The sequence below is a fragment of the Panicum virgatum genome, chromosome 1N, assembly GCF_016808335.1.
Source record: "Panicum virgatum strain AP13 chromosome 1N, P.virgatum_v5, whole genome shotgun sequence".
NCBI lineage: Eukaryota > Viridiplantae > Streptophyta > Magnoliopsida > Poales > Poaceae > Panicum > Panicum virgatum.
In genome coordinates, this window is record NC_053145.1 from 42,254,656 (window position 1) to 42,277,587 (window position 22,932).

General features: G+C 44.9%; 1 protein-coding gene across 1 annotated transcript; it reads left to right on the top strand.

Moving 5' to 3' along the window:
- Positions 1-247: 247 nt before the first annotated feature.
- LOC120655903 (acetyl-coenzyme A synthetase, chloroplastic/glyoxysomal-like) lies at positions 248-8,037 on the top strand. Its single transcript, XM_039933883.1, has 18 exons — positions 248-623; positions 977-1,123; positions 1,223-1,378; positions 1,518-1,640; positions 1,728-1,896; positions 3,965-4,047; positions 4,174-4,275; positions 4,344-4,432; positions 4,551-4,641; positions 4,953-5,066; positions 5,596-5,672; positions 5,753-5,831; positions 5,938-6,006; positions 6,096-6,271; positions 6,367-6,423; positions 6,530-6,620; positions 6,718-6,816; positions 7,635-8,037. Exons 1-18 carry the CDS (start codon positions 411-413, stop codon positions 7,818-7,820), a joined length of 2,121 nt encoding a protein of 706 aa, XP_039789817.1. The 5' UTR covers positions 248-410; the 3' UTR covers positions 7,821-8,037.
- The last annotated feature ends 14,895 nt before the right edge of the window (positions 8,038-22,932 follow it).

The window sequence follows — 22,932 nt, forward strand, 5'->3', positions numbered from 1 at the left end:
AGGCGTTGAAAGAAAAAAGGCTAACAAATCTCGGCATTTCCCTTAGCTCACCATGACTTTGGTCTTTGCCAATAAGGCAACAAGGCAAATTTCTGTTCCTCCTCTGGATCCTGTACACTCCAAATCTAAGAAATACCATTCAAATCTACTCACACTATTCAATTCGATTTCGCCCCTTTCACCAGGAATTGAGAAAAATATCATCACGGAAAAAAATGAGAAGCAAAGTCAACACGAGGACTCCGGCCGGTAGCACTGGCAGTAGCTGGGAGATCGATCGGTCACCACCGTTTATAAAGAGACAGACTCCACCGGTAGCCATCGCTGACGCCGCCCGCCCCCGCCCGGATCTCGCTGCTGCCTCCCTCTCTAGCCCCCGCTCGCCGTCGCCAGCCGCCACCGCTACCGCCATGGGCACGGCCAACGGCGAGCAGCCGGCGGCGGGCACTTCCTCCGACAAGCTCCGCCACGTCGAGTCCATGTCGCAGCTGCCCTCCGGCGCCGGCAAGATCTCCGGGATCAACGCCGTCGTGCTCGGCGAGTCGCTCGCCGCCGAGGAGAACGACCTCATCTTCCCCAGCCCCGAGTTCTCCGCCAACGCACTCGTCTCCTCCCCGAAACAGGTTGGTAGGGACCCAGACTCGGTGCTCGTCAACTGCGCGCGTGCGCTTCCTGATTCTTGTTGCTGAACCCAAAAGTCGAGTCTTTTATCCAATCAATAGCTTGCTCTAGACTGAGGCGTTTGCTTTAGCACTTAGCTGCTTTTCGTTTCGGGCGTCGAACAACCGAGTTGGAAGCACGAGTGATTAGTCATGATCAGGCTTGTGGGTAAAGTCCGACAGGGACATGAATAGTACATCCAAATTGGGAACTACTACAATTTTTATCTGTGCCCGTGCTTATTTTTCATTTTGTTTTTGATAATTGTGGTGTGATGAAGTTGTGATCTTGGTGTGATTTCCATGATCGGCATCAGTACCAGGAGATGTATGAGAGGTCCATCAAGGACCCGTCCGGGTTCTGGTCGGAGATTGCCGAGACCTTTTACTGGAAAGAGAAGTGGAACCCTACTGAGGTGTGCTCGGAGAACCTCGATGTCACCAAGGGACCTGTCCAGATCAGCGTAAGTGCTATTTGATGGGTGTTAGGTAAATTTTACATCCTTTATAATGGAATGGGCACAGTGGTTCTGAATCATCTTATGATTCTTGGTCCTGTGCAGTGGTTCAAGGGAGGGAAAACCAATATATGTTACAATGCTGTTGACCGCAACATCGAGTCTGGTAATGGGGATAAGATTGCAATGTACTGGGAGGGTAATGAGCCCGGTCAGGATGCGAAGCTCACATATTCTGAGCTCCTGGAGAAGGTTTGCCAGGTAAATGCATGCTCATGTCTGAAAAAATTGCGAAGAAAAATTGTGAACAACAAATGCACTAGCACACATGTTAACATGTGTGCATAGAGGTTGAAGGAAGATAACCGAACCTGAGGCATCTTTTAATGTACTTTGGTAGCTTGCAAATTACTTGAAGAGCGTTGGTGTTGGCAAGGGTGATGCTGTGATTATCTACTTACCAATGTTACTGGAGCTGCCCATTGCCATGCTTGCTTGTGCCCGCATCGGTGCTGTTCACTCGGTAATGGCTAGAACTACAAGCTGTAATGGCTATCTTGTCAATCCTATTTTTCTATTTTCTATGTTGTGATGCATCATGCTTGTTCAGGTTGTGTTTGCTGGCTTCTCAGCGGATTCACTAGCCCAAAGGATTGTTGATTGCAAGCCTAAGCTTGTCATCACATGCAATTCTGTGAAGCGTGGCGCCAAGCCCATCCTTCTCAAAGATATAGTGGATGCAGCTTTGGTTGAAAGTGAGAAGAATGGAGTCTCTGTAGGTATGCACTGGGATTTGGTCTTGGTTTACGTGTTGATAATTTTGAACTGTTATCGGGTGGCACTGTTTTGTACTCGCTATTTTCTTTCCCATGGGTCATTAATGTTTTCTTGCGACATCATGCCAAAAACAATCTTCATACGAAGATAGATACACAGGGCTAAGGGTTCATTTTCATTAGGGTTCTCAATATGTAAAAAAGCTTTTTCACAGTTGTTCATTTATGGGATGACAAGCAAACTAAGCCCAAAAGTGAAATGAACAACCACCACAGATGGTAATAAGAACTGATTAAGCCTTGTTTCAGCAGCCGTTCGAGAAAAAAGCCTTGTTTCAGCAGTCATTCTTATTGAGTTGCATGCACCAACCAATTCAACCCAAAAGCTTAAGTTGATAGGGAGAGGTGGGCAATTCACTTATACTTCAACACTCTCCCTCACGTATAGGGTCCGCTAGGTCTCAAACATTGGTGAGGGCCAGGTGGCTTAGTAGATTTGAGCCTTAGAAGAGTTGGGGGTCAGGTCTTTCATGAAGTTTAATTTGTAATAGTTCATTTTTTAAACCTTTGTTCATGATCCCCATTCTAGTCCAAGGTGGGGTGTGGTGTTTTGTGATTGGACTATTCTTCTCCTTAAATTCAAAGATGCTCAGCTCTCCTGCATATTCGAAAAAAAAGCCTGAACGTGGAATAGGTGTCAGCCGCAATTATTTTATTAAATCAGGCCCGCCAGGATTCGAACTCAAAACCTCTCTGATACCATATTGAGTTGCATGCACCAACCAATTCAACCCAAAAGCTTAAGCTTATAGGGAAGGTGGGCAATTCACTTATATTTCAACAATTCTAATAAAACATTGATGTGGAAATCAAGGGTGACTAATTTTTGTGAAGTTGCAAATTGGGTCTTGTATATCACCGATCACAAACATACTGGATTTAACACAACAAAGGAAAGCAGTATGACCCAACATTTGAGTTTGGAACGTCTGATGTTGTTTGTCCAAATGATAAAAAAACACACCGAGGGACATGGATTTTGGATATAGAAAGCAAGGGATGCCCTAGCCAAAGGCACCTCAAAATAAGGTAGTTTTTGGTTGACTGATGCTGACTGTCACATGATACTCGATGATTCAAACATTGTCTTCCAGCTTCCGCGTCTCTTCCTGTCTCACGATCTTCTCTTTATTTATCCCTGCATGCAGCGTCGTACCATCAACAAGCTCCCCCATGCTCACCTTCTTCATCTTCAGTAGCTATCCCTCTACCTGATCTTGGGGTGGTTGCCATGACTCCACTGCCCCTGCACTACCCAACTGGTTGTTCTCCGCCATACATGGATAGCAACGTCCCTTCCACCTCAACCTCTGTGTCATCCATCTGCCAAGGGAAACACTAACACCGAGAACACATCCGAAGCCAAAAACTCTCTCCCAAATCCCAAACCTCGCCAGAATTGCTTAATGGATATCGTCGACTGATTTCAGGTGAAATTTCAGTCACCTGCAATAGTAGGTGCCAGAAAACAACCCACTACTCTTAGGGGTACTGTAGGATATAGATGCTTCCAGACTAAAATCTTATTTGATTCGTATATAGTAAAATAAGGATAAATGAAATTCAAAGTACTCGTGTTCTGAAAATCAATCACATCTGGTTTCCACGAAACTCAAAATAATAAGAGTAACATCAGATAAACTGAAAGTTAATTTTAGGCAATACCCTACCATAACCAAATGTAAACGAAAAAGACATTTATACTAAAACCAGTGCAAACATTTATTTTGCCAGAACTGAGATTCAAACAAGCACTCACCTTTTGAACTAGTATAAACTGTCGCACTTGAATGATATTCATCCATTAATGCAATGATCTGCTTTGATCAGGGTGTACTATGTTGCTGCATTTGGCTCATAGTGTATTCAAGCTCAAGTATATTCCAACCTTGATAGCCAAAGAAACTTGTCCTTTTGGAATATTGTTCATTCAATGAAGACATGCGAGAACCATTGAATACAGCCTGATTTGTAGTGTACTCATGTGGGCTTTCATTGTTCTGACTACTAGGTCTATGTTTGACGTATGAAAATCAGTCAGCCATGAAGAGGGAAGACACAAAATGGCAAGCAGAAAGGGATGTTTGGTGGCAGGTGTGTGTTTCTCTCCTAAATGGAAACTTATTATATACGTTACTCATCCTATATTTCAAGGCATGTGCATAGCTACTGAGGATAACATTGCTTTGTAGATATAAATTGTTGCGCAATATCTTTCAGGATGTTGTGACAAAATTTCCAACCAAGTGTGACGTGGAATGGGTGGATGCAGAGGATCCGTTGTTCCTTTTGTACACAAGTGGCAGCACAGGGAAGCCAAAGGTACTTCTAACTGAGCTGGATTAAGCTGTTATTGAATTAGCCAAATATTAATCTCTTAGTGTATGTAGGGTGTGTTGCATACTTCTGGGGGCTACATGCTGTACACTGCAACAACCTTTAAGTATGCATTTGATTATAAGCCAACAGACATATACTGGTAAGTGGTGGCACATAAACTTTTATGGTTTTTTAGTTGTCTACCCTCATTTCTGTGTTGGCAATTGTTCATAGAAACTGCTATTTACTTATAAATCCTAATATTTTCTTTGAACCAGGTGCACTGCAGACTGTGGCTGGATTACTGGACATAGTTATGTAACATATGGTCCTCTCCTGAATGGTGCTACAGTTCTCGTTTTTGAAGGGGTATGTTTCTACTTCTTTGTCAGTATGCAGATTAAATTGTGGTATTTGATGATGAAAACAAATTCCCTAGTTTGATGATTTTCTTCTGATTTCCTTTGTTGAAATTGTCTCCTTGTCTGAGAATTATAGAAGTCCAATCTTCACTACACCAAAAGTCTAATCTTACTATTTGAACAATGTTTGACTACTTGCATTATCTTTGGTGTATTCATTGGATGCTTTCTACTTCTTAAATTTCAATATGCTAGTAAGTTGGGTTCTTGTTTTTAGTTTCCTTATTCCTGAAGTATTCTTTTGAATCATACATGTAGACTCCAAACTACCCCGATTCCGGCCGATGCTGGGACATTGTGGACAAGTACAATGTGTCAATATTTTATACTGCCCCAACTCTTGTTCGTTCACTCATGCGTGATGGCACTGAGGTATGCATAGCTCCTTTTCCTAATTCATAATTTAGTTTCATAACATTATACGGTTATCTGAACGAGGCATCATGTGATGATGGGTATCAAATTACCCCCAGTACTTAAAGTCTGTATCAACCTGATTGTCTTAAAATAATTGCCAGGCACTCTTTGCTACATGTCATTCTTTCCATACTAGCCAGTAACACTGAATACAGAACTGTTTTTGGAAGTGTATGATGGAGCTTGTATGCATTGTTACTGCTGCATGTTTATTCCACAGCTCATCGGACCTGATGTAACTCTCCAAACGATCTATTAGTACCTACTTTATTTGCTAAGAAGCTCTTATGAATAATCCACTGGGAGGGGATATCTGACTGTTGCTACTTTTCAAATGCTAATAAAGAAAGTTTTCTAGTGCAAGGCTGAAAATTCTTACGTGATGACATTGTAAATTTGTAGTACTTTTAGATAATGTTATTACTCTGTATTTATATGCTGTCTTTGAGTATGCCTTCTCTGATTTTCTGCTATGCTTTTGAAGTATGTTACACGTTACTCTCGAAAATCTCTCCGAGTCCTGGGAAGTGTTGGTGAGCCAATCAATCCTAGTGCATGGAGGTGTGTGGACCTTTTGTCAACTGTAAACAATTTGAACAGAAAAACTATAAAAGGTCATATCTCTGTTTACTTCATTTCAGATGGTTCTACAACATTGTGGGGGACTCCCGGTGCCCCATATCAGACACTTGGTGGCAAACTGAAACTGGTGGCTTCATGGTAAGATCTTTCCAGTTTAGACCTCTTGTGAAATTTGAAGTTCTCTTTGTGGGTGCCACAAAATGATTGTGATTGTCATTGCTTTAATTTGGACTGCTGTGCTTAGATCACCCCTTTGCCTGGCGCGTGGCCTCAGAAACCAGGTTCCGCAACCTTTCCTTTCTTTGGTGTTCAGGTAAACCCAACTTATCTGTTAGATGTTAAGGTATATGATCCCATTATTTTTCTTTTATATTTCTAAATTGTTGCTTGTTTAATTTTCAGCCGGTCATTGTTGACGAGAAAGGGCAAGAGATTGAAGGGGAATGCAGTGGATATCTTTGCATAAAGAAATCATGGCCTGGGGCTTTCCGGACTCTCTATGGAGATCATGAGAGATATGAGACCACATACTTCAAACCTTTCGCTGGGTACTATTTCACTGGTGATGGTTGCAGCAGGTTAGTTACCTCTCCCTAATATTATATGGGATCAATGTGTATTGAAAGAATTTTTACTTTTCCAAATAGTTTAGTTAATAGCCTTTTAATTCCAGGGACAAAGACGGCTACCACTGGCTGACTGGTAGAGTAGATGATGTTATCAATGTCAGGTAGGCTACTTGTTTGGTTCATGTCATTACTCATTAGAATTTAGTACATGTATGTCATTGCCGACTTTCAAGTGATAACTATCTTACCCTTCGTGTGAATATGTAGTGGACACCGAATCGGCACAGCTGAGGTTGAGTCGGCTTTGGTGTCACATCCACAATGTGCAGAGGCTGCTGTTGTTGGTGTTGATCATGAGGTATAGGCTGCTGCTATGTTTCTCTACTTTTGCATCCTCTAATTATCTTTGGTATCCTGCCATATGAGATTCTTAATTAATAAATTACCTTCTTCAGGTCAAAGGTCAAGGAATTTATGCATTTGTAACTTTGGTGGATGGTGTTCTGTATAGTGCGGAACTACGAAAAAGCCTCATAATGACAGTGCGCAACCAGGTATTTGATTTATTTTTGGATGTTATGACTGAAGGGGTCCGCATTTTGTGTAGACAAATGGGTTGTACCTAATAGCAGAATATTCTTTTCTTGGTAGTTGGTTGGCATATGATGATGCTCTAAGATTTTGCATAATTGTCTTCCATTCTAAAGCAGAGTTAAACTATGAAATTTCTTGCAGTGCCTAGAAATTTGTCAGGTAAAAGTCGAGACTAAAATGCTGTCACAATGCTAGCATGAACCATGGAAGTAGCCACATATACGGCCAGTCCTACAAAGTGGTCAACAATATTTAATTGAAACACTCTGCATGGTTCAGGCAAATAGTGTGAACTCTGTGTTAACTATATGAATGAAAGACAGCTAAGAAAACATGTGCAGACAATAGATTTAGGAATCAGTTAATCTTGGACCTGTTTGGGCGTACCATTTCTTTTTTTTTTGGAAAACTCCAAGGGAAACCCTTGAAGCATAAAGACCTAGAGTTTGAACCCTAGGCGGGAGCACTCTAGCCACTGGCCTTTGCCACTGCACCATCAGCCCCTTCGCTACCATTTCTCATATTGGCTCATGCAATTAGGGATTCCAGTTGGTCAGCCAATGTGTAGTTGGGCTAACCATTCTAGTTCATTTGCTCTCTAAAGCCAACCCCCCCCCCCCCCCCCCCCCCCCCAAAAAAAAGAACACACACACAAAAATAGCTAACTGAAATGGTTAGTGTGCCATCCCTTTATATGCTTTCACATGATTTGAACAAAAAACAATCAGTAAGCTTAATCTTAACATGGATTGGCATGCCTTTTTTTTTTCTTTTGTAGATTGGGGCATTTGCAGCTCCTGACAAGATCCAGTGGGCGCCCGGACTCCCTAAAACTCGGAGTGGCAAGATCATGCGAAGGATTTTGAGAAAAATTGCTGCACGGCAGCTGGATGAACTTGGGGACACAAGCACCCTAGCTGATCCTGGTGTCGTTGAGCAGCTAATTGCGCTCAGTGATTGCTAGGTTGTAGTGAATTGGGTGGATGCATCCTTTGTAAGCATGTTCCATTTCTCTTTCTGTATGATGTGCATTTCAGTGTTGAGAACTAAAGTGGGATGTGATGATATGTTCTCACGTTTCTCTTTTGGACTTTTGTACCGCATATCGAGATAGGTCCATCAAAATGTATCATTGATTGACATAATAAAATATGAATAAATTGTTAATTTTTAGTTTGGCTTCTTTTGTAAAAACTGTATCCATGTTTTGGGGATTTTATTTTATTTTATTTCTCAAACAAAAAGTTGTGTATCATTATATTAAGAAGAAAAAGTACATTAAGAAGAAGGGGTACGAACCTTTAAAGCACCCACCCATACCCCACTAAGTCAACAAACTTCGATAAAGGACTTCTTTGACTTCCTTTTGAATTATTAGTGATGTTCAGGTTTTATGACTTTCGACAAAGCGCCTGGGAAGTGCAAGACATTTGTGTGGCTTGCCTTGTGGAACCGCTGCTGGACAGTAGATTGATTACGAAAAAGAGGAATGCCACATCCAAAAAAGTGCCTTCTCTGTGACCAGGAGGAAGAATCAATCCAACACTTGCTCACGACTCGTGTATTTGCAAGACAATTTTGGTGCGCCATATTGCAGTAACTAGACTTGTCGAGATTAACACCCAACAGGAGATCCTCTTTTGCTGAGTGGTGGAAGAAGGCCGGAAGGAAACTGCAGAAACATCTTAGAAAAGGATTCAACTCCTGTATTCTTGGGGCTTGGACCATTTGGAAACATAGGAACGCTAGTGTGTTTGATGGTGTGGCTCCCAACTTACAACAGGCAGTGCAAGCGTTTAAGGATGAGGCTCAGGCTTGGCAATGTACTGGCGCTAAGGGGTTGAGTACCCTTTACCTCGAGTTGGGGGTAGCCCATGACTAGGTTGGGGTGTGGTGCAGGTGGTCTGGTCCTACCTTTGGGTGTCTTGTAATTTTTTTTCTTCCTTTTGTTTGTGCGCTCCCTATTCTAGTCCAAGGTAAGGAGCGTTAATTTGTAAATTGGACTATTCTATTTCTCTTAATACAAAGATACACAGCTCTCCTGCGTATTCGAGAAAAAAAAGCTTTCGACAAAAAAAGGGAACACTAGAATCTTTATGTGAAGGTTTAACCACGTTTTGGAGTTCAGGGAGAGATTTTGTTCGAGCACAAGCTTATTTTAGGAACCTATAACTTCATTAAACCTTCTATGCCTGTCTCAAATTTAAGATAATCAATTTTTTTTCTGTGACTTTCTGAAACAGAATTGGTTTCATACAAGGCAAGGGCATGCTTCTAGAATGAAGCACAACTACTTTAATAACTGAACTTGGACTAATTTCTAACAATAACAGTTGAGTTTTTCCTTGAGAACTTGTCGGTATCTGTACCATATTTCATAATCAAAGTGCTCAGGAGTGCTGGACTAGGCAGAGTCATGAGCTAAACAACATCATTTTCTGACCGCACACCAGATCTCGGCCTGCTTCTGCATCCTCTCGCTGTCCAAATTGAGGCCCTAACCGGTTTTGCGTCAACGTGTAGAAGATCATGACTTCATGCTCCGACACCGATGAATCAGCTGGTTTCCAAGGGGTTTTGCGTCTGTACAACTACGGCTTTTGTTGTGACTAATCTACTAATTCCTCCGGGGAAAAGTCTCACACATCATTTACTGCAGTAGTACAGACGCAATGACATGTTGCTTTGTATCCGTTATCTTAATGAAAGCTGGGAATTTATGGCTCTTGTCTAATTTGGCGTACTAAGTGCAGTACATTGATAGTTCACATTATCCCTACACAGTTTATAATTGAAAAGAAAAGAAGTTTATATTAAAATATACTTTGTAAAATAGATTCAAAATATGGAGCATACTGCAAATCATGGTAAAAATGTTTATTTACTAAATTTCATCCAGTGGGTAGACAATATCTATATTTCGTCCAGTGGGTAGACAATATCTAGATTTCGTCATGAAAAACCATGCAGAATTGACGAAAGTTGCTAAAAAATTGCATTTTTAAATTTATTTCGTCTGCTGGATAGACGAAATCTATTTTTGTCTTCTTGATAGATGAAATATTTGTATTTCGTCGACCTGGTAGACGATTTTTCTTAATCTTGTCTGTTGACTAGACGAAATTTAAATTTCATCTACTGGGTAGACAATTGTGCCTTAGTTTTGTAACTTCTCAAATCTGCACTATTAATACGTAATTTTGTTTAAAATTGTATTAAAAATAAAAAATTCCCATTCGCCAGCTTCCAAAGATGCCTGTGCTTTTCCTTGAGAGCCTTTGGACCCAGGCCTTTGGTGGTCCTCAGCAACGCCGGCAAATCCCGAGGCTTTGGTACCCTTCGACAGCCTTCTGTCTGCATCCGAAGGCGGTGGCCCCAACAGTTGTCCCTCGAGACAAACGACTGTCGGTATTTTTTAGCACCGGCTAGTGATTCTCGTGCTTTGCACATTAGTCCTGTATGGTGTACGAAAAAGACACAAGGATAATACTGTTTCGGGCAGAATGTCAATACTTCTAGTCCGTTGCTGCTCGTGTATCTCACACTAGTTTGCAGTAGGGGGTTACAAACGGTCGAGAGAGGGACGGGTGTCCCATGTCTCTGGTGTGTGTGTGTGTTCGTTCTAAGGAAGCTGGAGAAAGTAGAATCCGGCCGAGTGGTGTTCAACCAGATTCCAGCGTCCAGAGGCCCCAATTCTGCCCCTGTCTCTGGGTCGGTCCTTTCCCTTTTTACAAGACAAGGGAAAGGGTTGGCGTAGAAATAGAAAGATAGAGAGAGAGACGGGGGGTGGGGAAGATCTTCCGGGATCACGCTGACCTCCCCTGGATAAGGTGTGACACCCCAGGTGTTTAAGTAGATAAACCAGAGTCATTAGCACCAAATCATGCATCCTTAACCAAGAAACGTTGAAATAGATGTGTATGTATGTATGTATGTCTAAGTGTATTTGTGCACAGGTCGAAAACTTTAAATAGTTTTTAAACTGATGCAAGTTTGCTTATGAAATTTCATAGGCACCTCACAAAAATCATGATAAACCAAAGTCTAGTTGAAGCCATGGGAAGAAAGTGAGCTTTTACACATGAAATGATAAGTCGATCCACATTACTTTTTCTCCCATAATTAATTTAAGAAAATGCTGAAAAGATCCGAAAATACAAAGTGCAAACCGTAGCTTAAATTAATTTTTGCCCAAAACAAGAGTTGTAGAGTTTCATATAACAAACAACTTTCATGTTCAAAGTTTTTCAAGTTAGCACACAAAATTTGGAGAAAAATTCGAAAAACCATGTGTATAGGGTAATTTCTTTTGCATTTAAATTTGAATTTGTAACTTTCAAACGAAACCTCAATTGGGAAAATGCCTGAAACAAAAGTTGTAGGATTTTGAATTTTGAACAACTTTTGTATTCAAACTTTTTCGAGCTTCCATTGAAAATTTTGAGAAAATTTCATGTCAACTCTCTGACTTCTCTCTCTTTCTCTCTCTTCCTCTCTCTCTTCTCCCTCCCTTTACTCTGTGCTGCTGCCTCGCCGCGCCGCACAGGGCACTCGAACGCCCGCGTTGCTGCACCGCGCCATCACCCCCCACTCGAGCGCGCACGCCGCCCTCGCTGACTCCCCGCTCCGCCGCGCATGCCACGCTCGGCGACAGCCGCGTCCGGCCGAGCGCCGCGGCCGCTGCCGCGCTGCCCGAGCTGCCCGGCCTCCCTGCCCGCGCCCATCCCCTCCTCCTTCACCCTGCTCACCCATAAAAGCCGAGGCAAGCCCCTGCTCGCGCGCCCATGAGCCACAGCCGCCGCCATTGCCGTGCCGCCGCTCGACCTCGCCGTCGAGCTGCCCCTTCCGCTCGGTCTCCACCCCTGCCCACCCCGGAGCGGCTTCACCCCCACCCACCCCACCTCCCAGGGCCACTAAACCGCCCGCTCCCTGCCCCACCGAGCCAAAACGCGAGCGCCACCACTGGTGCCCGCCATTGCCGCCGTCGTGCCCAACCTCGCCGTGAGCTCCCCTCTGTAGCCCCTCTCCTCCCCATTTACTTCGCCACCTCGTGTTCCCGCTCCTCCCCTCTCCATTACACCCCACTCCAAACCCCCACTCCCCTCCCTGTGCCCTGGAACACCGCCGCCCACGCCATTTCCGCCGCCCACTGCAGCTACCGCCGCCCGCTCCAGTGGAGCTCCTCCCTCCACCCCTCCACAGCCCAAACCGAGCGCACAGCCCCCTCCCCCACCTCCCACCGGTGCTCAACGACCCGACCTCCACCGCCCAAAGCCGCCGGAGCGTCGCCGCCGCCACGTCCGCCCGCCGGCCGCCCCTGCTCACCGTGGCCGGTGCGCCACAGGCCGCCTCCGTACACACCGAGACCACCTACGGGTTCCACTTGAGCCCCTGGTGCTAACCCCCCACTTCCCCCTCGCCGCCGGCGAGCAACCTCGCCGGATTTCGGCCCCCAAGGTCCGCCCCTCCCCTGTTAACTCCGGCAGGGACCTATTTGCAAGCTCCCAGAACTTTCCAGGGGTATATATGCGAGAGTCGGTTTTGTTTTTCTTTTTGTTTCAAAAACAGCAAACTTGTAAAATCGATATAAATTCGTAGAAAAATCTGAAAAATGCAAACTCAACTGTTTAGGAATCCTTGTTACAATATATACAAGTTTTGTTACATGCACATCTTCAGAATATGTCTACATTTTAATCTAGGAAATAGATTAGATTAAATGGTCTATGTTTGTTCTGGGAGTTATACTCAGTATCTATATCTTATTTTTGTCTAGATGTTACTTCCTGCAGTGTGTAGACCTGTGTAAAAATCTCAGCACCAATTGACACCCCTAACTAGATGAAATCCTAGTCTTTGCTAGATCTAACTTAACAACTTGCTATTTATTTCTGGATATTATACTATAGATATGTGCATGAAACTTTTTCCATGTTTTTGTAATGATATTTAAACACCACTTTCCAAGTTTGGTTAATTTTTGATCGGTCTAGCTATAGGTGTGATTTAATCCATGTTTAATAGTGCTATTTCATGATAAATAGTTCTGGTACCTAGAAAAATATGAAAAATTCACAGAATATTTTAAACCTTATTAGAAATATTCAGAAAAAGTTTTAACACCAGAACTTGTATATCTTGTTATGTATAAATAGGTTTTTTTTCTAGTAGTGTCTATTTGTTTTATTTTTTCACGAATAATTTACTGACTAAAATTTGTTGAAACTTTTACAGTAGGATTCCTAGCATATCTGGAATACTCTGTAAAATCATGAGCACCATTACTGTTATGTTCCGTCTTGCAGAAATGAATCTTTTTTATAGAAGAATCTGTGTATTTTAATTTTCATGTTAGATATGATTAATGAAAATGACTGAAACTTTTACAGTAAGCTTATTGTTTAGTTTTGTTCTCTACATAAAAATTTCAACACCATAAACTCTTCCTAGTAATGATAGTAAATAAACTAAGTTTCTATGTGAAAAATGACAAAAGACAAAAATAAGAAATCCAACTTGCTCTATAAGTTTAAGCCAAGTTAATTACTACTCTATAAACGATTACCCAAGTAGATGTAAATGAAATAGTTTACAGCTTTATAGTGAAGTAAATAAAAGTTGTTACGGTCACACAACTCATGCGTGCGCATTTCATATAGATACGCCTACTCTCGCCGATGATACGTACGAGCTGGTGCCGGAGTCCGAGAGTGAGCAGCGTGAAGCCCAAGCTAATCTAACTGAAGCCGCTGAAGACCCGAACCAAAGTTCGGAAGAGCCCAAGGCTAACTTTGCTTAGCAAGGCAAGCCCCGGAGCATGTCCTATCTATTGTAGATTTATGCAACTACTTATATTTCTATATACTTGTGCATTTACGTTTACAGGGGTTGATTGAAACCTTAGTTGCATGATCCTAGGTACCTATGCTTGAACACTAGTTGGTTTAGGTCGCTAGTTGGCTAGGCTAATGGTTCGGTAGGAGTCGAGTGATTTCCTGTCACTCGCGAGAATTATAGGAATTGAATGTACACTACATACTGCAACTATAAGGCTCACGGGCGGGGCTGTGGTACTTGTGATGCCCCGTCTGTTTAGTGAAAATGGATAAGGCCGCAGTGTGTGGTAGTGGTGGTTAAGCATTTGAACGTACTAACCACATGCCGAGAATATGATAATCGGTAAGCTTAAGTACTGGATTGAACCGAGGCCGGAACATACTCCCCACCGTCTTGAACTCGTTCACATCTAGCTAATGGCGAGTACAGAGTCGTCGTACTGCTGTACTTGAGGGCGGTGGGCCTGTTCCATGAATCGGGAATTGAAGGGAACTGTTGCGTGGGTGACTCTGTTCCCATGCGTGTATTTAGGTCTGCCTGGCCAGGTTAACAAATTCGATTCGAATCGTCCGCTTCTCACGGTTTGGGACTGCTTAACCCTTTTGCCACATAGAGTAAGAAGTGAAAGATGACGATGATGATGAATATGGTTGGTTGGATGATGAAAGATAATTGTTTCCCACCATGTATGCTATTGGATAGATGCTAACCTAGAATGGTTAATTGAACTAGAATTTGGAAGCTAAAACCTAAAATTAAGGATCTACTCTTTACTGCTTTTCGGCAGAACAAACCCCTCAAGCCAAAAGCCTTGCATGTCTAGATTAAGGGCTAAGTATACCCTTAGTCGGGTAAGCCTTGCTGAGTATTAGTATACTCAGCCTTGCTTGTGGCTCAACTTTGTTTTCAGGTGATACGTTTGAAGATCAGATAGCTAGCTTGACTTGGATGTGTACTTTACCTCCTGGTTGGTCGGTGGAGTGGGATACGACTCCGGCCAACGATGGCAATGCCAAGTGATATCATGTACGGGCTTCATCATGACATCGTGTATCGTCGTTTAGAACTCGCTTCATTTCCGCTGCAGTTAAACTCTGAACTACTTTCATTTTGAACTTCAAGTACCTTTCTGAGATTTCGAACTGGGTTTGTAATAATTAAGTTAAGATTCGGTAATGTAATATATTTGTGAAATGTTGTACTCTCTGGACTCACCTTCGTGTGAGTTACATGTAAGCTTTGGGTTTCGAATGCAGCTCAGGTGGTTTATCAGGACTTTACCCGACTGGACTGTCAGATTACTCCGTTTGAAGTGCATGTTAGCCGGGATTACCTTTATGGTGATGGTTAGCGCACTTGAGCTGGATTAATTCGGGCGGTTCTGCCACATAAGGGGGCCTGCCTATCCTGCTTCGGCCGCGTCCCATGCCTTGTGTGGGCCCCGTTGGCCCTGTAGTTGTCGCCCTCCTCCTCCATGGCCGGGTCGTCCGGACCATGGAGCCTCGATGTGAAGAGCGCCCGTTTCAATGGAGCACACCCCTACCCTACGGCTTGTTACTCCATAGGCGTGTAGAGGCGTGCGCTTTATTGTTCCCGTGTCAGTGCGTGTCCCCGCTGCCCAGGTAGTCCGCCTGCAAGCCTGTCCGTGGCCGGCGCGGGGTGCCATGGGACCCACCCAGGGTCAGGCGCTTGGCCATCCCCTGAGCAAGGGTCGGGCAAGGCAGAAGTTCCTGTGCAAGGATCGGGCGAATGGACTTCCCTCACAGCAGTCGGGCGAAGCGGAGCTCCCCCTCGAGGGGTCGGGCTAGGTGGAGCGGTTCCCTTAGGGGTCGGTAGGATTAACCCTGGCGCGCTAATCCGTTGAGCCAATCTGTACACGTGAACTCCGAGAATCCCTAATATTGATACCCGACAGTAGCCCCCGAGCCCTTATAGTGATCCTTGTGGATCGCGCTGGGGTCTGCCTAAATCGCTCGAGCATTCCACTTCTGGTTCGTCCAAGTCACATTCCTTCCCCAAGACCCCGATCCTCACATGGGTGCGCACGAGCACATCCAGTGGGTGTAGCCCCCCAAATCTCTGGGCGAATCAAGGATTTGTGAAGAGGGTTATCTCGTCCTTGCAAGGCCATGCGTCCTAAACCAGGAACGACCGAATGCAGCTTCATCTTGACTTGGTCACTGTGGGTCCGCGCGAGCACACCCAATGCATATAGCCCCCGAGCCTCTGGGTGATACAAATATGCGAGTAAGAGGTATAATTTTCTTTCTTTTATGAGTATAGTTGGCAGTCATATTTCGCACTTAATGACTATCAACAATACCCCCAAGCTAGCCTTTTGCTCGTCCCTGAGCAAAATAAGGCGCTCGTTGTTGATCAGGAGTTGCTACAATGTTGAATTTCCAACTTATACTTAGGCACAACCAAATGCTTCTTACCTTAATTTTGAATAAGTTGGTTCTTGTTCTTACCTCTTACCTTACTCCTGTAGAGCTTTTAGCTTCACCTCATCTTTGGCGGTTGAGAGTAAGAACGGTATCATAGAATGCTCATATTTCTTTTCTTTAGTTCAACCGTCAATCCGGAGGTTTTGTAAGTTTTTTCAAAAGAAATTTATAAAGTTCCTCGGATGATCTCTCAGATCGCTCAATGTGTATGATTTCTTACCAAGGCTTTATTATGCCTTTCTTCCTCAACCTATCTCTAATGGCTATTTTTGTGGAGCTGTAGGTATGGAGGATTTGAAGGCATACCTGCTTCTCATATTTTGCTAAGTCAAAGACCGGATCCAAAGGAGAAACAAATCATAAACCTTGATCAAGATGTGTAAGTGTGTGGATATTTTTAGTAGATGGTGTATGAACTCCTTTGTATGCATCATCTCTCTCTTTTCTTTCCTTTCTTTTTGGATCAGGGGCTATCTCTCTTTTTTCTTAACATGCCTAAGCATGTGGCATACCTTCTTTGGGCATGCATCTTTTATTTTCTTTTCTCTTTTTTTGACATGCCGAAGCATGTGGCATACCTTCTTTGGGTATGCATCTTTTATTTTCTCATAGCCCTATATCCTTGATATATTTTTGAGAGAGAGAGGTGTCATACATGGACTTGGAGTTTTATTTTGTGGATGGATGAAATTTTGCTCACTTCTAGTGTAGAAGCATATTTGGTGGAAATGTGTACGTGATCTTGATCATGAGAGTATGAAATGAATCTCACTAAGGGTCACAACAATTTGACAAAGCTCAATAAGATAGCAAGTTGCATATGTGGAAGGTTTTGCAATGAAAAACAACAAATGGTTTTGGATAGGAATTTCATATCATCGAGGAACTTTATTATATTTTTGTGTTTTCAAAATTAAATACTCCGGATGTCAAGTATCACATAAGAGAAGATCATAGCAATTCTACTTAACCATATCATAGCTCACAACAACTTAGATTTGGATCATGCTTTTTGCTACCCACAAGTTTCAAGTTTAAGGTTTAAATATTTTAAGCCAGCAAACCCAAAACTAAGTAGAGTATAAAGTTGTAACTAAGCATATGAAGGAAATTAATAGAGAAACTATTCATCATCTCAACAAGGAAAACTTACACCATGCTTACTACACATATTAAAAGGAATATTTTTGGTGTTTTCTAAATTTTGTAAATTTTTATTTGTTTTTAGTTATGCAAATTTTTATAGGTTTTCTGATTTTGCAAATTTTTATGATTTTCATGCAAGGTTATGAAAGCAGTAAAGATAAATGATACAAGTTACCTCTCGTGGGGGTCCTCCCCCAAGCTAGCTTCAGGCTCACTACGGCTGGTCGTGGTTGAAACCCGTCCAGCGGTAGTATGCCCTCCACTCCTCCTGTCACTGCAACTGTAACTGCTCCATGTCGTGGATTCTTTTGCCAGTGTGACACTGCCATGCTTGGGTTGTATCGATGTGTTGGTTCAGCGTCTCTTGTATGTTGTCGCCCTGCACCCGCAGCTCACCTAGTTGCTGGGTGATGGCACCGAAACCTCGGGACGAGGACGTCCATCTGATGAGGTTCGGGGCTCCACCGGAGTTGGAACTGGTGGACCGGCGGCCTGGTGCCTGCCGTGTCCACACCTCAGTGCTGGCACTGTGCCATGACGAACCACCAGCCTCATGCTGATATGAGTGATGTGGCTGCTGAGGCGGTGGTGTCGGCTCTGTCTCCCTTCTGGTCCTGCTTCTTGTCATTCTGCCAGGCAAACCAGAAGATCTATGCCTACGACCTCCTTCTCGTGGAATGAGAGGGATGGTTAGCGAATGGCAATTATACAAATAAAACGCTGCACTGGGCAGCAGAATCTCATTTGTATAGCCCAAATAAAAGAAAATCAAAGAGTTATTCGGGCCTTTCTTGAGTGTGTGACCTTGGATCAAAATAAACCTCGTCGATATACGTACGGTCGCCCTCAATGAAAGGAATAGAGTTCCCCTCTAAGGCACCGATATGTGTAGCGATACGAGTAATCAAAGAAGTGCACTCAATAGGACCCGTTAAATTCAAAAGCCATTGCTTAACCAAAACTTGCGCGTGGGAGATTTTGATCTTGTTGACCATGGCATAAAGAATGAGCAACTTATCATTGCGCACAGGTCAGACATCATCTCTTGGAAAGAGAGTGATGGTTAACCACTTGTGCATCAACTGAAGAGTTGGATTATGAATATCGCCGCACCAAGGTGCGAACTTGCCATGGACAACTTGACCAAAAATCAGGCCCCAAAATTCATGACGATTAAAACCTCGGCAAGCGTGGTCGAGAGAAATCGGCCAGCGTTTGTTGAAATCGAGGTGGCCGGCAAAAGTTTTCCAAGAAAACAAATATTCTTTTCCGAAAAGTCGAAAATAAACCCCGTTTTCCTCCTCTCGAAAAGTGCAAAGAAATTGGATGGTGAGGAGTCGAGAACCATACTCCTCAACAGGAACGAAGTTATCCCATCCAATTTTATGCCAAACGTTAGAGAAGTCTTCGTACATACCTATTTTGATGAGGAGGTCCGGATCGAATGCTCGGGTGTGGACGAAGCTTCTATTCTTGAGGATTGCGTAGCCTTGTCGTTCACGATCATCTCGCAAGTCGAGGTATGGTGCATCTTCTGCATCAATCTCTATGACCTCGGCTTGTGGTTCGGCTTGCATCTCTTTGTATTGTTCTTCTTTCTCATAATCAATCGTGCTTGGTGTAGGCATTGGTTCGGGTGTGTACGAGCTTGAGCCACCCCGAGAACGGGATGACCTTCCACTCGTCATCTTCTTGAATGCGCCGGAAACCTTCCGCCCTAAGCCTTTCATGATGGAACAAAAACACGTGCAACTCGAAATGGGTTACGTTAGTAAAACCGAAATGAATGTTCTTACCCGAGAGTTGCTTCTCCTTTTTTGCAGCAAAGAAATGAGAGAGAGAGGTCTCTTAAATTCAAATCTTGAGCAAAAATCCAATAAAAACCCGAGAGCAAAGTTTGAGAGAGTTTTGAGAGAGAGAGAGTGAGTGAATGAGAGTTGAGTGTGAGAGCTCAAAACTCACCCCTCGGCCTCTATTTAAAGAGAGAATGGCCGGGCACCGTTGGGAGAGACCAGGCTCAACGGCTAGTGACCGTTGGAAAAGGCTGGGCCCACTAGCCGTTGGCACGGGGCCGGCCGACCCTAGGGTTCGGCCGAACACTAGGTGGGCCCCCTGCTGATAGCCAGGGCCCACTGCCCTTCTAACGGTCAAAAACTTTTTAAACTTTGGTGCCGGCCAAACTTTGCTTCGAAAAGATGTTTAAATTTATTTTCCAAAGGATTTTCATGCTCAAAAATATTTTTAGATTTTTTGTGGAAAATAGAAAAAGTGCTAGAAAAAGTTTTCTAGCATGCAATGGTGTTTTGAAAATTCAAATATGCAGTGGGAAAAATCAAAAAAGTCGAGAGAAATAAAATGGTGGAAAGTAAATATGAGATACGTACCGATTTACCTTCGGCAAGGGCTCGTCATTTTGAGTCTGACAAGCGGGACCTTTCTCCTGCTGTGATTACCACTGCTCGGCTCTTCCTGGAGAATTGGACGAGGATGAGCTTGCGACCTTACACCACACCTTCTTTGTACGTCTTTTCTTTGATCTTGTGGCCGTAGGTCTTGGTAGTGGGGATTCTGGTGCATCCCAAATTGCCTGCCCTTCATCATCCTGTCGGTTCAGGATGCGCTGCTCTTCCCTCTGTTTGAATCTGAAGAACATATTCTCTTTTCCGATGTGGAAGCGGATTTCTCATCTTCCTACATCGATCCTTGCTCTGGCGGTGCTTAGGAATGGTCGCCCAAGAATGAGCTCGATTCCGAGGTCACCTTCTATATCCATGACCACAAAGTCTGCAAGGACGATGGAGTCTCGCACGCGGACCAGGACATTCTTGGCTATCCCTTCGGGATACCAGATTGTAGAGTCTGCGAGCTGCACACACATGTATGTTGGGGAGAGAACAGGGTATAGGAGTTTCTCGTATATCACCATGGGCATAATGTTGACACTAGCCCCCAGGTCGCAGAGTGCATGCTCATAGTATTGATCGAAGATTGAGCAGCTGATCATGGGGACCCTTGGACCTTCTTGAATTGCTGCTACCAGGCCATCCCAGGTATCATTCTTTGGGGGATTGTACCTGCCTGCATGGTTAGTTCGGGGAATCTGCCGGGGAAGGTTGCCCCACCCGGTAGACACTATATTTGCAGTTTCAATGGGAGATTCGGGTAGCCCTGGGATCTTCCCGTTCTCAGAGACATGAACAGCAGCAGCGATTTGAGCTAGTTGTGTTTCTATCATTTTGTTGAAACTTAGTTGATTTTTGAGAGCAGAAGAAAGAGTTTCAACTTTAGCATTTATACCTTCTAAAATTTTATCGTTGGCAGCAAGCTTTTTGTTTAAAGATTTATTTAATTTAGCTTGGCCAAAGACTAAATCTCTCAAGGAGGGTTGGTTCGAATTGAAATTTGAGTTAAAATTGTTACCTCCTCTTTGGAATGGTGGGCATGATTGACCCCACCCCTGGCCTCCTTGTGGACGGAACCCGGTGTTGTTGTTGTTGATGTAGGCTGCGTCTTCTCGGGTTTCGGGGCAGTCATTCCCTGAGTGTCCACTGTCACCACAAACCTCGCACGTGAAGTACGAGTTCATGGTATGGACGGGAACAAGCATTTGTTGCCGGTTCCCTTCGTCAAATTTTTTCATTAGGAGGTCCAGCTTGGCGGCGAGCATGTCTGTCTCCTTGACGGTATGCATTCCACCCTTGGTTCTGGGCTGGGAACGCTTCTCGTTCCAGCCCTGTTTGGAGACCATCTTTTCAATCAAGGCCGTAGCCATGGCAATTGTAAGGTCAAGATAGGCTCCTCTAGCAGCAGCATCAAGGTGGGCTCTGGATGTTGTCGTTAGCCCATTGTAGAAGCTTTGAAGCACGAGCCACTCGTCCATCCCATGATGAGGACAGGCGAGTATGTATTCTTACAGTCTCTCCCAAGCTTCTTGGATGGATTCCATCACTGTCTGCAGGGCATTTGTTTTGCCCAACGGGAAGAATGCGAGGAACACCGTGGAACATTTATCCCACATGCTGACGGCTTTCTTATTCTGATAAAACCACTGTTTCGCTTTCCTCAAGAGGGAGAAAGGAAACAGGCGGAACCTGATGGCGTCAGCCGTAACGTCCCGTATAGTTACGGTCTTACATAACTCCAGATAGTTCTGGAGATGGGCGTTGGCATTCTCATTCGGCTTGCCACAGAATGGGCTAGCCTGCACCATGTTTATGAGGCTGGGCTTTAGCTCAAAGTTCACGTCCACAACATCAACGTTGGGTCCAGTTGCCACATTGGCAGCTGAGGGGACGGAGAAGTCGTGGAGAGTCTTCTCAGCCATGAGTTCAGTGATTGTTGATGGTGCTTGGGAAGCTGGCTCTCTTGTCGACTGCGAGATCGGAGGAGGGACGACGCGAGGTCGGACTCTTCTCACGAGTTTCTCAGGATTTTCAACAAAATTTGTCGGCAAGGAGAAACCAGACATACACTATCCTGTTTTCATCCAATCAGGAGAAAACAAAAAGATAAACATATTAGCCTGTATAAGCAGTAGCTACCTCTTACTTATATTGCCATGTTTATGTACTTAAGTCCACCTGGGAGTACAGCTGTGTCAGCCTGACGCTCTTGTCCCGCGACATGTACAGCAGCTGCTGCAGACGAAGAAACATGAGTGGGAATTATGCGCATGAAACCGGAAACGGGCGAATAGGACACTCACATTGTTGACGTTGAAATTCACTTGCGAAAAAAGACCTAGAGCCCGGGAGAGGTTCTCCTCGATCCGGGCCCCAATGGCAATATGCGCCCGCCAAGCGTTGCCTTCTTCCCGCTTGGCACGGGCAAAGTCCGAGGGGACCCCAGACTAAATGATCGCCCGGCCAACCCTGTGGTGGGGCCTCTCAGACGGACCGGCCTCGAGGACACCCTCGGAGGCCGAGACGAACTCGACAATCCGGGCGGCGGCGTTAGCCGCAGCAACCGGGTCGATATCCTTCGAGTCCCCATACTCCACCACCGGTACTACGTTCTCCGGCACCATCCGCGCCACTACCGCTGCGGCGGCCCTCTCGCCCCCAGCCCCCGTGGACTCGGGGGTGAGGGTCTCCTCTAGCACCACCACTGGCACCGTCTGCGCCACCGCCACTGCCGCGGCACCCTCGACCCCAGCCCCCGTGGGCTCGGGGGCGAGGACCTCCCCCTCTGCTTGGCCGGCAGGATGCTCCAGCGCATCCCCGCCCGTCTCTCCCCCAGCTCTTGGCAGGACGGCGTCAACAATGCCACTACGGCCTACATCGTCCCCGGCGCCCGGCTGGACAGCGCCATCGTCGCCGCCTTGGCCGGGCTCAGCTTCAGCATCCGACCGGGTAGCACCCTTCGTGTTGCCTCGGCCGGCCTCCCCCTCGGCCGACTGGGCCCCTCGAGCCATCGCCTCCCGGAGCACCACGGCTACCGCCTCCAGCGTATGGGACCCTCTGGTCAGGGGCTATGGCACCAAATGCGGCGTTGCACTCACCCTGGTCTTGAGGGCCTTGGACGGTGCAAGATGGACTGTCTCCCGGGTAGCGGCCTTGCGGCTGGACTGACAGGGGAGAACGACAAGTCAGTAGGGGCCGGAGAGTCGAACAAACAAACGCGAAAGGTGGAATCAAGATCGTTTAC

What these genes read in the sequence shown, in the direction of transcription:
- LOC120655903 (XM_039933883.1), top strand. Translation starts at nt 411, where the DNA reads ATGGGCACGGCCAACGGCGAGCAGCCGGCGGCGGGCACTTCCTCCGAC. An exon ending in CTGAAACTGGTGGCTTCATG is followed by an intron (nt 5,832 to 5,937) that starts GTAAGATCTTTC and finishes TGCTGTGCTTAG; the next exon opens with ATCACCCCTTTGCCTGGCGC. An exon ending in TAATGACAGTGCGCAACCAG is followed by an intron (nt 6,817 to 7,634) that starts GTATTTGATTTA and finishes TTTCTTTTGTAG; the next exon opens with ATTGGGGCATTTGCAGCTCC.